The sequence below is a fragment of the Glycine max genome, chromosome 3, assembly GCF_000004515.6.
Source record: "Glycine max cultivar Williams 82 chromosome 3, Glycine_max_v4.0, whole genome shotgun sequence".
Lineage (NCBI taxonomy): Eukaryota > Viridiplantae > Streptophyta > Magnoliopsida > Fabales > Fabaceae > Glycine > Glycine max.
Genome location: NC_016090.4, coordinates 44,210,813 through 44,226,429, shown reverse-complemented (window position 1 = coordinate 44,226,429; position 15,617 = coordinate 44,210,813). Strand labels below are relative to the sequence as shown.

At 33.9% G+C, this 15,617-nt stretch overlaps 1 protein-coding gene and 1 pseudogene across 2 annotated transcripts; one reads left to right on the top strand and one right to left on the bottom strand.

Moving 5' to 3' along the window:
• Positions 7,804–10,405, top strand: LOC102663544 (pectinesterase-like; annotated as a pseudogene).
• Positions 11,846–15,617, bottom strand: LOC100786129 (probable L-cysteine desulfhydrase, chloroplastic). Of its 2 annotated transcripts, none has more exons than XM_006577136.4 (2): positions 14,106–15,616; positions 11,846–12,488 (listed from the first exon to the last, which is right to left on the bottom strand). In XM_006577136.4, exon 1 carries the CDS (start codon positions 15,463–15,465, stop codon positions 14,110–14,112), a length of 1,356 nt encoding a protein of 451 aa, XP_006577199.1. In that variant the 5' UTR covers positions 15,466–15,616; the 3' UTR covers positions 11,846–12,488; positions 14,106–14,109. The 2 variants fall into 2 exon arrangements, with proteins under 2 accessions (XP_006577199.1, XP_003521647.1); XM_003521599.5 differs by lacking the exon at positions 11,846–12,488 and adding an exon at positions 12,696–12,953 and having other exon boundaries at positions 14,106–15,617.

The window sequence follows — 15,617 nt, the reverse complement described above, 5'->3', positions numbered from 1 at the left end:
GCGACAGAGATACTAATCCTAAAAATAAACCGTTATTATTTGATTTGTGTACTTAACTTTTTCTTTATGACTTTATTTATTATTCTAGTTTGATGCGTGACATCAAAATGGTCATTATGGTGTCCGCGATGGTGATTCAATAACAAATGGTGATAAAAAAACGCAATTCCATAACAAATTCAATAACAAGCACAATGAGATACCATAAATTAAGTCTGAAATTAAAATTTCAAAGATACAAAACAAATTTCAAATAGAGACATCAAAATCAGTCATCATGGTGTTCGTGATGGCGCGAGGATGTGCCACATGGTCGATCCCACCTTCGGGCTTGACGATCTGGATTTCTTCTTGCGCGCTGTCTCCGCCCTTGTTCCTCAGCCTCTGCAGAAAACTCGTGACGCAAATCAACACCTAATAAATCACCCATAGGAGGGATTGCTCCAGGTACATCCCATTGCTGACCTAATGGGGCATTAGGAGTTGCCATTGGGGCATCATGTTGCTGCGAAGGGGTCATGGTCGGCCATGAAAAATGAGGCTGTGTTTCGGCAACACCACCAAACGAATGTTCGCTTGTAGACATATCAGTGTCATGGCCCTCGAAAGGATACTGATACATCTGCGAAGGATACTGAGCAAATGTTGGTGGCGTGTAATACATTCCATGGCCACGCTGCTCCATATGTTGGGAAAAATCTTCCGCTTGAACAATCTCCCTTCGTCTGTCAAAACCTCGAGTTTCAACACTTGACTGAAGCATGTGAAACTCTTGTGGGGGAAATCGACGCTCTGATGCTGGACCATGTGCCACAGGCTCAGTGATCCTCTCTTGCTCTTGGGATAAAATCGCTAACTTTTCCACATATGGCACGAGATCATCAACTGTCCATGTGTTTCGCCCTTGGGGTGACACCATATACTGCAATGTCTCGGTAACTTCACCCTGCAATTATTAGGGTAAGGAAATTAATGTCGATGCTTTAAAAAGTAAATTGAAGTTAAATAATTAAAAAGAAATAAATACCAATGTAGCCGTGTTTGCATTGTTTGGGTCGATAAACATTTTTGTTTTGCGCCTATACCACACCATGTAATCCGAGTTAAAACTCAATAGGCCCTCTTGTCGAGCATAAACGTCGACCCTAAACTCAGCTCGATTATTCCACTGACTGATAAATGGGGCCAACAGCTGGAACCAATTTTCATCCATTTTGCCTTTCAGTGTTAGCCCGTGGACATTCCATGGTTGCGAAGGAGACTCCGGAATAGGTTGTTGCATTCCAAATTGTCGCAACACTCTATCCGGTTGGTGCCACTCTACAACATGGAAACAAATGAATGGCACCAACTGCGCACCACGACATACTGCCAACCAAACAAATGGGAGGCAACATCGACATAACAGTTGCTGTGTAAGGCTCCCACAGAAACTGCATACAATAACACAATTGTTAATTTATCTTAAACCATGACATTTTATTTATTATTTAACGAATATATGATGATCTTGTTACCTCATGTTGTTTCATGATATCCAATTTGCGACGGAAAACTATTAGATCATCATTGCCAATATGTTGGTTTCCACGTCGCAGCCACCTACAAAAAAAATATGAAATAATTAGTGCGGACGCGTTACATTATTGATTATTTTCAAATGATTTTTTTTTCAAAGCAACTAACCTGTGTCCGAGTGGTTTGTTTTCTATTATAGAAGGAGTTCTCTTTGGAGCCAAAGTCGTGCAGCGTTCCCATGCCAACAATTGGATTAAGATGCACATACCTCCGATTGATTTTATTTTGTAATCGGTGGCGCTGCACATCTCTCTGTATAAATAAGCAAGCACGGCAGGTCCCCATGCATACGCGCTGCACTATTCAAAGTCCCGTAAAAATTGGAGGTACCTTAGGGAAACTTTACTGCTGCTTTTGTCAACAAATAGAACTCCTCCTATAAATCTGAGGATCCATGCACGGGTAAACCTTTGTAATTGTTCTACGTTACCATCATGGATATTTATTTCTGAAAAATGGTGAGCCAGCCAACTTAATTTGACCACACTACCTTGAAGTTCACCTTCCTGTGGTCTGACTCCCAATAATTCTTCACACAATTCAGCCCAATCAAGATTAGTCTGACCAATTAATGGTGCCCCCTCAGTATGAAGACCTAACAACACTGACACATCTTGAAGAGTAATCGTAGCCTCTCCGCATCTCAAGTGAAACGTGTGTGTCTCGGGCCTCCATCTTTCAATAAAGGCTGTAATTAATGAAGAATTAATTTTCAGGTACCCCATTTTCATTATCCAATAGAATCCTGATTGGCGAAGCAGAGGAATAATTTCCTCTGGTATTTCTTCTTGTCCTTGATACATGGGTACGGCTCGTCTGATATGTAGTTTTCTATCTGCTTCTCCATTCCAAACATGTTCGGAAACATGTTTAGGTTGCAGCCATAAGACGTCTCCTTCTATTGGACCAGACTTAATGTGTATACTAGATGAAGATGATGATGAAGATGCCATTGATGCTGTAAAGTTAAATATAATACAAAAAATTGACAACAAAAATTTTACATTAAAAAAATTAACAAATTTAATAGCTACACAAATTTAAATAAATGTTCTAAAATAATCTACATATAACAAAATTACAAATTTAATAGCTACACAAATTAAAATAAATGACCAAATTAAAATACATAGATTTGGAACACGTACAAAAATTTAACACAAAAAAACATAAAATACTACCTAAAATAGTCTACAAATACAAAAATTAAAAATTACATACCTACACAAATTTAAATAAATTACCAAATTCAAATACATAACAAAATTAAAAATTTAAACACGTACATAAATTGTACACAAATAAACTTAAAATACTACCTAAAATAGTCTACAAATAACAAAATTAAAAATTAAATAGCTACAAAAATTTAAATAAATGACCAAATTAAAATACATAATAAAATTAAAAATTGTTACACGTACATAAATTTTACACAAAAAAACTTAATTTACTAAGTAAAATACTCTATACATAACAAAATTAAATATTAAAATACGTACATAAATTTAATTAAATGACCATATTTTTTTTCTAATTATTAAAATTTAAATTAAATCAAAAATATTATACACAAAAAAATGGTATTAAATCAAAAAATTTCATGGAATAAATAATTTAAAGAACGTGTATATATATATATATATATACATATATATATATATGTATATATATATATAATTAATAAAATGTATATATATATATATATATATAATTAATAAAATATCATATATTTCAATAAAAACTATAAGTAAGTCAATTAAATAATATTCACATTCTAACTAAACCTAAAAATATCATATATAAAATACAAATAATATCATACAAACCTAATAAATCTAAACCAAATAATAATAACATAATAACTAAAATTAACCTAAAAATCATTTTATCACAAATAATAACATACAAATTTTAAAAATGTTAACAAAATCATATTAATAAATCCAATACAACTAACCTACAAATCATAATATACCAACTCAAATTTGTAACATAATTAACCTAACATATATCTATATATATAACGTGCAAATCATAAGAACCTAACTTAAATCATAATATACCACTATAATTAAAGAAAATAATATATATCAATTTAACTATAACTAAACTAACATATATCTAAATATATATAACATAACTAATAATATATTATTTTTAAAACCTAACTTAAATAATATTGACATTTACCTATCAACTAAAGTTATAAACTTAAGAATCACTTACCAAAATAACAAAAACGCACTGAGAAAGCAATGGAAGCAAAGCAATGGAAGGATCAATGGAAGCAAAGGCACGAAGGAAGCGTAGCTGGTGCACTCTCGGACTGAGCTTTTATAATGGAAGAAGCATACTTAGGAGCAACCCGCCAGCCATGTTGGCGATTCATGGCCAAGGCAAATCGCCATTACCATTGGCGATTTGGCCTTGACTGACTGACGCGACGCGCTCTGCCGTTCACTGCCATGGCAGGCTACCCTCAGCTGTTGGAACTCGCCAGTTTGACTGGCGGTTCCCAATGGCTTCTGCAAATCGCCATTACAGCTAGCGAATTAGGCTCATATCGCCATTGCATCTGGCGGGTTGCTCACTGACACCAAATCGCTATTACCAATGGCGGTTTGGGTCTTCCATGCACGTAAAAAACTGCCCCATGCTGCAATTATTTTAGAAACGACCCCATCTGGGGAAATAGTTTCTAAAACTACCCCAGATGGGGAAATTTGCCTAGCTGGTGCATAACTGCACCCTGACTCTGGTAATGGAAAGGCTGCTAGAGAAATCTCATTGAAATTAATTATTAATGAATAAAGTACGAGCCAGTTGCAATAGGAATTGGTTGAATAATCCTCTCTTCCCCATCTGAATCAAAAGGTAGGTAGTAATGGTGAACTTTAGTAATGTGCATCTTGTGTGTTTATGGCTATTGTTAAAGCTTTCAGTTGATTTTGTGGGAGAAATGAAAGCAGCATTTGGACAATAGTTGAATTATACCAAACACTACTGTTTGGTGTGTGGTTGCTGAGGTTCCTACTATGGCCTGTTTTGCATCACAGTATCTTGGAATTAGTATGCTTTCCTGTGTCCTGAGCTTCTACGCATCTCTTCCTACAGATTTATATTTTGCTTGGAGGTTGCCTTATTAAATGGCTGGACTCTTTGGATCCTTTTATTTATATATTCTTAAGCGGTGTCCGGGACATTGACCAAGTATGTGTTTTGAACTTTTGCTGGATATTGATGGACCTTTGAGCTAGTCAGGTAAACCATTCTCAATGTTGTTTGCCTTTATCACTTAGGAAGTGATCTACCCAATCAAATTCTTCAGGGTGAACTGTGGAATGCAAGTCCTGAAACTGTTTTGTTAGCTTATGTTTGTTGGTGGCTATCTTCGAAATGTTACAAGAAGTTAAACTACTGGACAGAGAACACTTAATTTGCAAAAAAAAATTGAAGGAGACTGTACTCTTAAAATCCTCTGCATGAAGCTCATGATTCGTTATCACAACAAAAATACCCGGTAAGTTAATGATCTTGGAATTTGACTAAAAATACGTTACGGAGTACCCAAAATGATTCAAAGATGGTTAAACTAAATGTTAGTGCATCTTATTGCATCTCTTGTTGCTGATGATGCCTACGTAATTGTGATATTTTATTATTCATCTGGATACCTTGCACAATGTTCAGAATTCGGTAATTCAGTGGGGAGTAATTAATCTGGTCTTGCCGCTTCCTATTGCCTTTGTAATGTTGTCCGAATTTAAATTTGTTTTGTATCATATAGATTGTTAAGTTATATGCCCTCCGCCTTTAAGTTTTATCTTCTCTTTTTTGGGTTGTATGTCCTTATGACTGTAGCATGGTTCAATTTGTGTTTGATTAGATTAAACTTTCTCAATCTTAGTGTGGCTGGTGTTGACTCACAGCGAGTTATAGCTGTACATAAACTCAGATTTGGACTTGTGCAGCCAGCAAGTAATGTACCGTCCCATTTATCTTTTAATGGTTCAGCATCAACTGATTTGTACAAGTGCATTTTCTTGGCTTTAGATTTGATGTGTGATTCATTCTTAGTTATTACTACTCGTTAACTGCACTCATTCCAAACACCATAAACCTTAGTTCAACCTCTACTTGAGTTCGATTATAAGCTTCGTTTGGTTTGGTTCAATAATTTTATGAATTCAAGGACATTTATGATTTAAAGAGAGATTTTTCTTTGCTTTTTATTCTTACTAGTGTAGTAACTCATCTTATATGGGTCTTAGATTTACAATTTATAAATTTTTCTATTATTATAATTATAATTTTTAATATATTTGTAATGTTTTTTTATTTTATTTTAAATATATATTTATACATATATATCTTTGTGTCTATGCATGTGTTTGTATGTGTCTGCATGAGTATTACATATGTATATTTATAGATATTTGTAAAAAAATTATGATAAAAAAATTAAATTAAAAACAAACAAATACTTTTAAAACATATTTATACTAAAAACAAATAATTTTGAATTTTTATTTTCATACTAAAATTATATAAGAATAACTTTAACTTATATGTAAAAGTTATTTAATTAATTTTAAATTATAGGTAACTGAAAGTTGAGGATTTACAAATGAAATAATATTTTTATTTGTCATCCATAATCATGGTCAGCAATTTATTTTAAGATACATATCTATCGCATTATGTTATTATTTTTTAAAAAATAATAATAAAATTATTATATTAATATAGAGGAGAATGTATAAAATATTTTTCTTTTAAAAAAATGTGACAAATGAAAAATGAGAGAAATTGTTATTTAAGGAGAATATTTTTTGCCATACATGTGAAACAAAAAAATAGAAAGTAATGCAAAAAAGAAAGTGCAAAAAAAAAAAGAGATGGAATAAAAATAAAGATGATAAAAGTTAGACATTATAAAACAAAAAAAAAAGGAAGCAAAACATACAAAGAAAAGGATAAAGGATATATTTCAAATTTAAAATGGAAAAATTAATTAAATAATTAATAAATAATCAAAATGAAAAAGATGGACAATCTTAATTACATATAATTGATTTGGAATAACTAGAATTAGATATTTAATTGTTAGATTAATTATTGATTAATAACAAACATATATAATACTAATTAATTTTTCATTAATTAATTATAATAAATTCTCTAAATAAATAAATTTTTATATTAATAAATATATTCAAAAAAATTATTAGAAATATAATTATTAAAAATTTATATATGAAAATATATTTAATTTTTTATTATATGTTTAATCATAACAAAATTAATATCTAAAAAAAAATACTAAAAAACCGTGAGCCGAGGCTGAGGCTGTGCCGTTGTGTGTCGCATATAGGGAAAAAAGTAATATGACTTGCACACGCGTGTGACTGCCCACGAAAAACCGTAAGAAGAAAAAGTATTTGTAAATAGCTTCAGAGATCTTTTTTCCTTTTGGAAGATACAGGAGCCAAACAATCAACCTAGTGATAGTGGAAGACTTAGATGATTCTTCCAATGTATCATTTTTGGATCCAATAGAATTCATAGGTATAGTAAGAAGCCTTGTTAAATAAGGATTTTTTCTTTTCATCATTTTTCGATTGTTAATACGATAGATAAGGATCGCTACTACAAAGAGTATTACATACTTGATTATTTTTTATTTACTACAAAAACTGTAAAATAATTAAATTTATTATACTTAAAAAAGTAATCAATGGAAGAGACAATTTTAAAATGAACTTATAAAGAATACAAACAATTTTTTTCCAAGTGTCTTATATACATACTATCAAGCTATTCCAGAGGTGTACCCTGTTGCCTAAAATGAGTATCGAATTATTTTCTTCTTAGTTTGTGATCTGTTGCAGAATTTAAGAAATTAATTTTGTACAATAAAAATCGTGGACAATTTTATTGTACAAAAAATAAGAAGAGAAAGACGTATGTAATTACATGAATAATGTAAATATGTAACAGAAAAAGATAAAAAAAAAAAGTGGTGTGGAAAATATTGTAGAAAAATATTAGTATATAAATAACACAATTCTTTGGTAAAAAAAAAAAAAAAAAAGAACTCTTGAATAAATTGCTTGAATCAAATGCGTACCAATGCATGATAACGGATTAAGTTGGTTATAGTAATTTGCTGGGTACGAGTATATTCCACGCATAAAAAGCGTTTTGAGTCAAACGAGGTTGTCTCAGACAACCGTACAATAAGGAACTCCAGTACAAAAACATCTGTCTATTCGTATACAACTTCCTAAAAATAGCTGTGTCAGTGCAACTAGCCATGACCACCGAAGCACCAAAATTATGAGTATGATATTCATAACAAAGACAAACCCAACATCATCATCATCATAATTATCATCACAATCATGAGGGATTCTCATTTTCAGCATTATTATCATGTCACATGAAACAAGAAGAGTGATGACTTATCATAGATTAAGAAGTATAATCACGCTTTATGATCATGACTTTGAATTAGCAGCTTTTTGGAAGAGATCATAACAAAATGGATGATGATTCAAAAGAGAAGGAAAGGTTGACGTTTAACATAGCGATTATGGTGGCATCCATGATCGCCATTGCAATGGTCACCGTTTCTGTAGTTGCACACACAGACGGTCCCAAACAAGACGCAGGGAAGAATGTGAAGACTCTTCTCTCCGTTTGCTCCAAAACGGAGGATCCAGAAAGCTGTTTCCGCATGCTGAAGCACGTTGGTGAGAAAGCCACAGTTTTGAAAGCGGCTATCAATGCAACCCTCACGGAATTGTTGCTGGTGATTAGGCCAAAACCTCGTCTTGACGGAGCCTCACGCTTCTGCAGCAAGAGTCATATAAGGATTGTTTGGAACTGCTGAGTTTAGGAATTGAAGAATTACAATCTTTGTATTTCGTGGCAAGTTTTCATGTAGAGTTGTGCAAACTGAACCTAGATGATGTGATGAACAGCCTAAGTGCTGTCATTTCGTACCAACACACTTGTTCTGATGAATTAATGCGAATAAATTAAAGCTATGAGGTTTTGGGGTATTCATTGAAAGTTCCAGTTCTTCTCACGAGGATAGCCTTATCCATTGTTCATAATTTCTCTGAGAGGCCTAATAGAAGAGAAGCACGACTTATGCTAGAAGAATTTCCAAGGTGGTTCCCAGCAACAGAGAGAAAAATGATAGAGTCTAATCAAGGAGATAATGGTGGTGGTGAACAATGGCCAATAAATGTGGTTGTGGCTCAATATGGAAGACGTCATTTGTCGACCATAGCTGACTCAGTACTCAATGCATGTCCAAAGAATAAAACGATAGCATGTGTTATTTATGTGAAAAGAGGTAAGTATGAGAAGAGAGTGGTGATTCCTAAGGGTGTAAACCAAGTGTTCATGTATGGTGATGGACCTGCGCATACCATTGTCACTGATTCCAACACAAGAGACCCCAAGACACTCACAACCTCCTTTCGAGCAGCTACTTTCGGTAAGCTCCTCAACATTAACAATATGCCTCCAATGAGCAATTTTTTAGTAACTACAGTACTTATAAGAACAACCAAATAATCAAGAGTTCAGACTTCAGAGTATGTATTAAAATAAGGTTCAATTAATCATTTAGTCTCTCTATTATTCTAGTTTTTTTTATTTTAGTCTCTATAGGTAAAAAATTTATGTTTTAGTCTTCATATATACAAGTACTTTTATGTTCTTGTCTCTCAGATTTATGGTAGTGTAAAATGGCAACAAAATAGATATAAGAACCAAAACGTAACAAAATATTTGTAGAGGAACTAAAATGTTGAACTTTTAGCTATAAAGACTTAAAACAAAATATGTTATCATGTATATCGGAACCTAATGAATAATTAAATCTTAAAATAATAGCAAACCATGTTGAATTATGTGCTAGAGTCATTTTAATATTTACTTGAACTTCTGGTTAAGTGTGTAACTGTGGTCGTGCAATACTTACTTGCCTTCAACACCCTTTTCTTCCTTTTAGTTTTGGAGGGTACTTAAGAAGCAAGTAACACCAAACGTGACATTTTGTTTTAACTTGGGCTCTTGTGAAATGCAGTGGTAATGGGGAAAGGATTCATCTGCAAAGACATGGGTTTCACAGCCCCAGCTGACATTGGAGGAGCACCGACACTCCTAGTCCTTTCTGATCACTCAGCATTCTTCAACTGCAAAATTGATGGTAACGAAGGAACCTTGTTGGCAGTAGCTCAACGCCAATTCTACCGAGACTGCGAGATTCTTGGCCGTGTAACTCAAAACTCACATATCATAGTGAAGCCTCGAAATTCCTCTGATTTGGTTTTAAGAAGAAATGTTGTGAGTGCACAATCCAGGTTAGACAAGCATCAGACAACAGGGTTAGTGATTCAAAACTACACCATCACAGCACATGGACAAAACATGAATACTCTTAATGCTACCACTTACTTGCGATCCCCATATAGTGAGTACTCAAGAACGATCATAATGGAATCATTTATAGGAGATGTGATACATCCAAAAGGTTGGTGTAAATGGAGTGACAATGCCATAGAGACAAGAACTGACAAGAGGGTCAAGTGGAATGGATACAGTACAATTTTTGAGAGAGATCAAATGGTTAGTTACACAGTTGGTCGGTTTGTCCAAACAGACCAATGGTTGCTAAATAGAGGCATTCCTTACGAAATTGGGTTTCTTGTACAGAATTAGACTGTATATAGTAGAACCTAGGATAGAACCTTGTTTTGCCTAGAGATTTACTAAGTTTACTGAATGCCTAGAGATTTCCTCTTTGATTTAGGAAGAAGAGAAGGAAAAATAAATAAATAAATAATGAGATAATTTTTTAAATTGTTTTGTTGTTTAAAAAATAAAAGTTTTAAAAAAATTGTATATAAAACGACAATAAATATCTTAAATAAAAAGACTTGTATATTAAGGATGTTTTTGTCTCTATATCCATATAATAGTCTTCTTCGCACTTTTGAGTTATACTACTTCAGATCGTCTTAATCCGATTCCGGTTCAATATCTATTTTTTAAAACAATTATCTATTAATAAAATAATTTTAATAAATAATATTTTATCTACATTGATCTAATTTTGTCTTATATATTATCTAGTCTTTATAGGATCAAATTTGGGCTTAAACAATTAACCTTATTAAAATTTTGGACTAAACAGAAAACAAGTAACTCGTCCCCAAGCACCTATTTCAGTATTTCTCTCTTCAAATTGAGAAGAAAAAAATATTTGAAGGAGACCATTATATTTTCATTTTTTTATACTAAATACTTTATATATATATATATATATATATATATATATATATATATATATATATAAAAGATTCAAGTTCGAAATGACATTTATTTTTTTATAAGACCGAATATGTAATGTTCATTTCATTAATTACTTTTAAAAGATAAATTAATAATAATGATAGTTTTTAAAATATATAAATTTAAAATAAATTTATTATTATTAATTAAATTAGTCATTTTTTTAATTTTAATAAATTAAATAATTGAGTTTTATAAAGAAGAACACAAGAAAAAATATCATTTTTGTTCCAAATATAAGAAAGAACAGTTTTTTCCATCTTTTCCTTCCATTACGACTCATCTACTTTTCTGTTGTATCAAACAATACCCAAAAGGACTACATCCAGTCAAATTATGCATTCTTTTTGTTAACCAAAGGCATACCCAACCCTCTGGTACGGGGTTACTACTTACTCGTGTTTAACCAAGATTGGACCAGACAAACTCATTAAATTGAATACTTCAGATTAGTCCTTTGTCAACAATTACGTATCCATTGAGACAAAAGCTTCAGCCAGTAGCCAAATTAAGAGCATCGGTGAACCCAATAAAATTACATAATCACAAAAGTTTAACCTTTCATACAGACAGAAACTTGTTTTCATTACTTTTGGTACAACTATTTCAAAATTTAAAATAAGATAATATCATTATAATCATTGATAAAAATAAAAACCAGGAACATTTTGATTTGGTTAAATCCAACAAGTCCTTAGCTTACAAAATCATTATCATGCATGACGTGCGTGTCTGATTACCCTTTGAAAACACTAGTATTATCAATTTTTCACGTTTAATCCATAAAAATGACGCAAAAACTAGTATAATTTGCTTCTATTAGACGGGCATCCATCTTTTTCTGATGAGCAACCAAACACACTGAACTTCACATGTTTTTCTGCACGTCATGTGAGTGCTGAAAATCATTATCACCTATTTAAATAATCTTTAGTTACAATCTTTGAATCTGTCCCTTTTCAACCATGAAATACAAGAAATCATCCCTACCTCTACCTACGGATGCCACACTTCAAATCATCGTAAATAAAATAACCAGAACTGTCAGTGAGAGCACCATGAACCAACATCTATGAAGCCAATCAAATCCCCATCATCCAAACAAAATCCACCCCTATAGCTAATTGAAACGAAAACAAACAAAAATGTTCCCCCATCCACAACTTGCAATACACAACAGAACCCACAGAAACAGAGCACGTTCCAATAACCAAACCAAATTCCTCTTTAACATAAACCTCTAACAATTGGAGTATAGGTTATGCAACATGGCATAAAGGGTGGTGATGATGACTACCAATAGGGCTTCTTGTTGGAACAGGGAGTACGGAGTACTTTGAATCTCTATGAAATTTTGGCATGGGGGGACTACACAAATGAGATGGGAATTTTATGGTTATGCAACTTTGGTACTCGGACATGTATGTATGTGCGTAGTAGGAATGCTTGAAAAATGAAAATGGCAGTGATATTCAACGGGCAGATATGATTGATAAGAAAATCAACCAAGATGTTTTTTGTGAACTAAACATATCCTGAAAGATAATTGAAAATTAAATTAACAACAAAACATTTAAAAATATTGTCATACTAGGAAAAAAAAGTACTTTGTTGATGAAAAGATTTGTATGAAAAAGGTTTAAAACAATATATTTTATTATTTTCACTTCACCATTTCTTGCAAAATCTTTGAAAACATTAAAGCACTGCAATATTAATCCTAAAATATCAAACCTAAAAGATTATGGAAATTTTTTTATATAAACTTGAACAAGTTTAACTTAAGTTGGCACAATTTAAAGGCATCAAATCATCTGAGAATGACGATTATATATACAAGAATATTTCCATAGACCTCAACATTGAAGTTACTTCTAAGGAATTCTTCGCAGCAAAGCTGCAGTCTATGGTACCAAAACCATCAAAACTAGTCAAGCTTGCAAGCAATCATAAATGATTGCGCTTTCATTCATCAGAAAGACAACAGTGATACCACTCAACTGCAAATAAAAGAATATCACTCTAATTAGAGCAATACCAAATATAACACCGTACACAGCTAGAAGATTAAGAACAAAGCAAATAAAAGATCGCATTTACTCTTAACAATTTCAAAAGAATGTTCTACCTCTATAACTTGTATAATGTACCAAAACCTCAAACATATATTTTACAAGTGGTACCAACCAAGAATGAGGCACTTGCTCTTTCCTAAGGTTAGAAGCATGAAAACATATAGTAGCAACTTATTTTCAGTAATGCATTATGCTTTATGAAGGAAATATTAATTTACCCTTCGTTGAATCTTGTTCGAATGAGAAGCATTTTATAGAAGTAATGGTTTCAATGGACAAGTACAGAACAAAAGAACCCTATGGTAAAAAGTTACAGTTTGCAAAGAAAAAGATGCCAAGTATAACTAGTGAAGATAATAATACCAAACGGACATGATCATGATAACCATCATTATCAATATTAAACAACAATAAAGAAATGTAAGGAAGAGGAACCATAAATTTTAAATTGAATGGAATTAGATATTTAGATATAAGATTTAGGTCAAATGAGAAATAGGTTATGAGTAATTTTACAGTGTCATAAATTATAAATCATCATGTATAGTAAGTTTACTTGCCTAAAAAAAAGTATAGTAGGTTTATTGACTTTAAAATTAACTACCTCTAAAGTCATACCAACACTGATTTTTTATTGGTTGACAAAGTAAAAGTTTTTACGCTGACAGTTCATGGCCATTATTAAACTCTTTAATAAGATAGAAAAACAATTTCCTTTTGAGGCCTTGCAAATTTCCAATTATTTAGAAAAAATAATGAGAATCCATTATGTTTACTCTTGTTATACCTGCACTGTTCCTCTTCCAACATATAAAATGCAAAGGGACAAACCATGTTGATGCCACAAAATTGCAGAAATAAAATTTTTAGATTGAGTCAAATACTAACATGGAATTGGCCAAAGTCAAAGTCAAAAACTTTTATTTATAATGACATTTGTCAATGGAATTGGCACCACATTACGGCACAATCACCAGCTTCACTGCATTCATACATCTAGTTCCAATGCAGACTTGACATTTGCAAAAACATTTATTGTTAAAAATGAAGTACAATTCAAAGGAGGTCGGAGCAAACCTCTTCAATCCGACGAAAGAACAACACAAGTGAACCCATTTTGCACAAGCTGGTTAACCGCATCCCTAAACTTGTAATAGTCATCAACCTTGTTATACACCTGATGAGAAATCCTCGCATATCCAGTAACCACCCCAACTTCTCCCTCTCTCGGCGATCTATAGTATATTGGAACCTCAACGCCAAAAGCATCCCTCAAATGTGTCCTCAACTTGAGGGCATCAGAATCACTCCCAATTCCCAAACAAGCCGGCAAGCCAACCATAACCATGCTAGCACACATATGCGGGGGACTCCCTAGCCGAGTCCCCCACGCCTTCGCCAGCATCTCCCCCATCTCCACAACAGCCTCATGATTCCTCTTCTTGATCCCCTCAATCCCTCCTTCAAACCGGTTAACAAACTCCACCGCGGCCGGAACCACCAACTGAGCACTATAATCCCTGGTCCCAATCCAAGCACTCTCCACAGCCAAACCATTTCCATACTCATGAGACACCACAGGGTGATGCAAATCAGAACCAGGATCAGTACCCTTAAGGTTCCTACGAGTGTACAAAAACGCAATTGAAGGTGGACAAAAGAACCACTTGTGCAAATTACTAGTATAAAAATCAGCACCAATCTCCTTCATATCAACATCAGTGCACCCAATGGAATGTGCAGCGTCGACAAAAACCTGATCTACCCCTTCCTCCCTGCAAATCTGAATCAACTCTTTAACGGGAATAACAACACATGGCATGGAAGTCACGTGATCTATCACCGCTAACCTAACCCTATTTCCGTTACTCTTTCCTCTCTCCAAAGCTTTTCTAAACTCGGAAACGATCTCGTCGTTGGAATTAACGGGGAAAGGTAACGGGACCTCAACGACGTTACCTCCGGCGCGCGTGACGTAGGCTTCCATGGATTTCTTAACGGCGCCGTAGGCGTAGTGGAGCATGAGGACGACGTCGCCTTTTTGGAACTTCCCTTCGCGGAAGTTCCAGGCGGTGTGTTGGAGGACGATGGCGGCGGCGGTGGTGGCGTTGTCGACGATGGAGATCTCATTGACGTGGTCGGCGTTGACGAGGTCCTTGATTAGGGTTCGGGATTGGAGGATGCCGGATTGGAGATCGTTGAAGTAGAAGTGGTCGGGTTGGCGGAGGTACTGGAGCTGCCAGCGGCGCTGCGCGGCGAGGATGGAGGCCGGGCAGCACCCGAAGCTGCCGTTGTTGATGCGCGCGACGGCAGCGTCGTGGTGGCCGAATTCGGATTCGATTTCCGACGGAGTTATGAAGGTGGAAGAGAGTTTGGGTTTTTTGGGTATGTGGGAGCCGTTGTGGTGGTTGTTTTCGTGAATGGTGGTGGAAGACATTGGGATTGGGGATTGAGAAATGAGGAATAGAGGCACATGCAAGGCACTGGAAATGAATGCCGGAACAAGTTTGAAAACGCATTACTCTCTGCTTATCGCCAAAAATCATGTATAGTTATTTCAAATTAATCAAACATCTGTCTATATTTACA

Excerpts from the sequence above, each read along its gene's own strand:
- LOC100786129 (XM_003521599.5), bottom strand. The coding sequence starts at position 15,465 with ATGTCTTCCACCACCATTCACGAAAACAACCACCACAACGGCTCCCAC.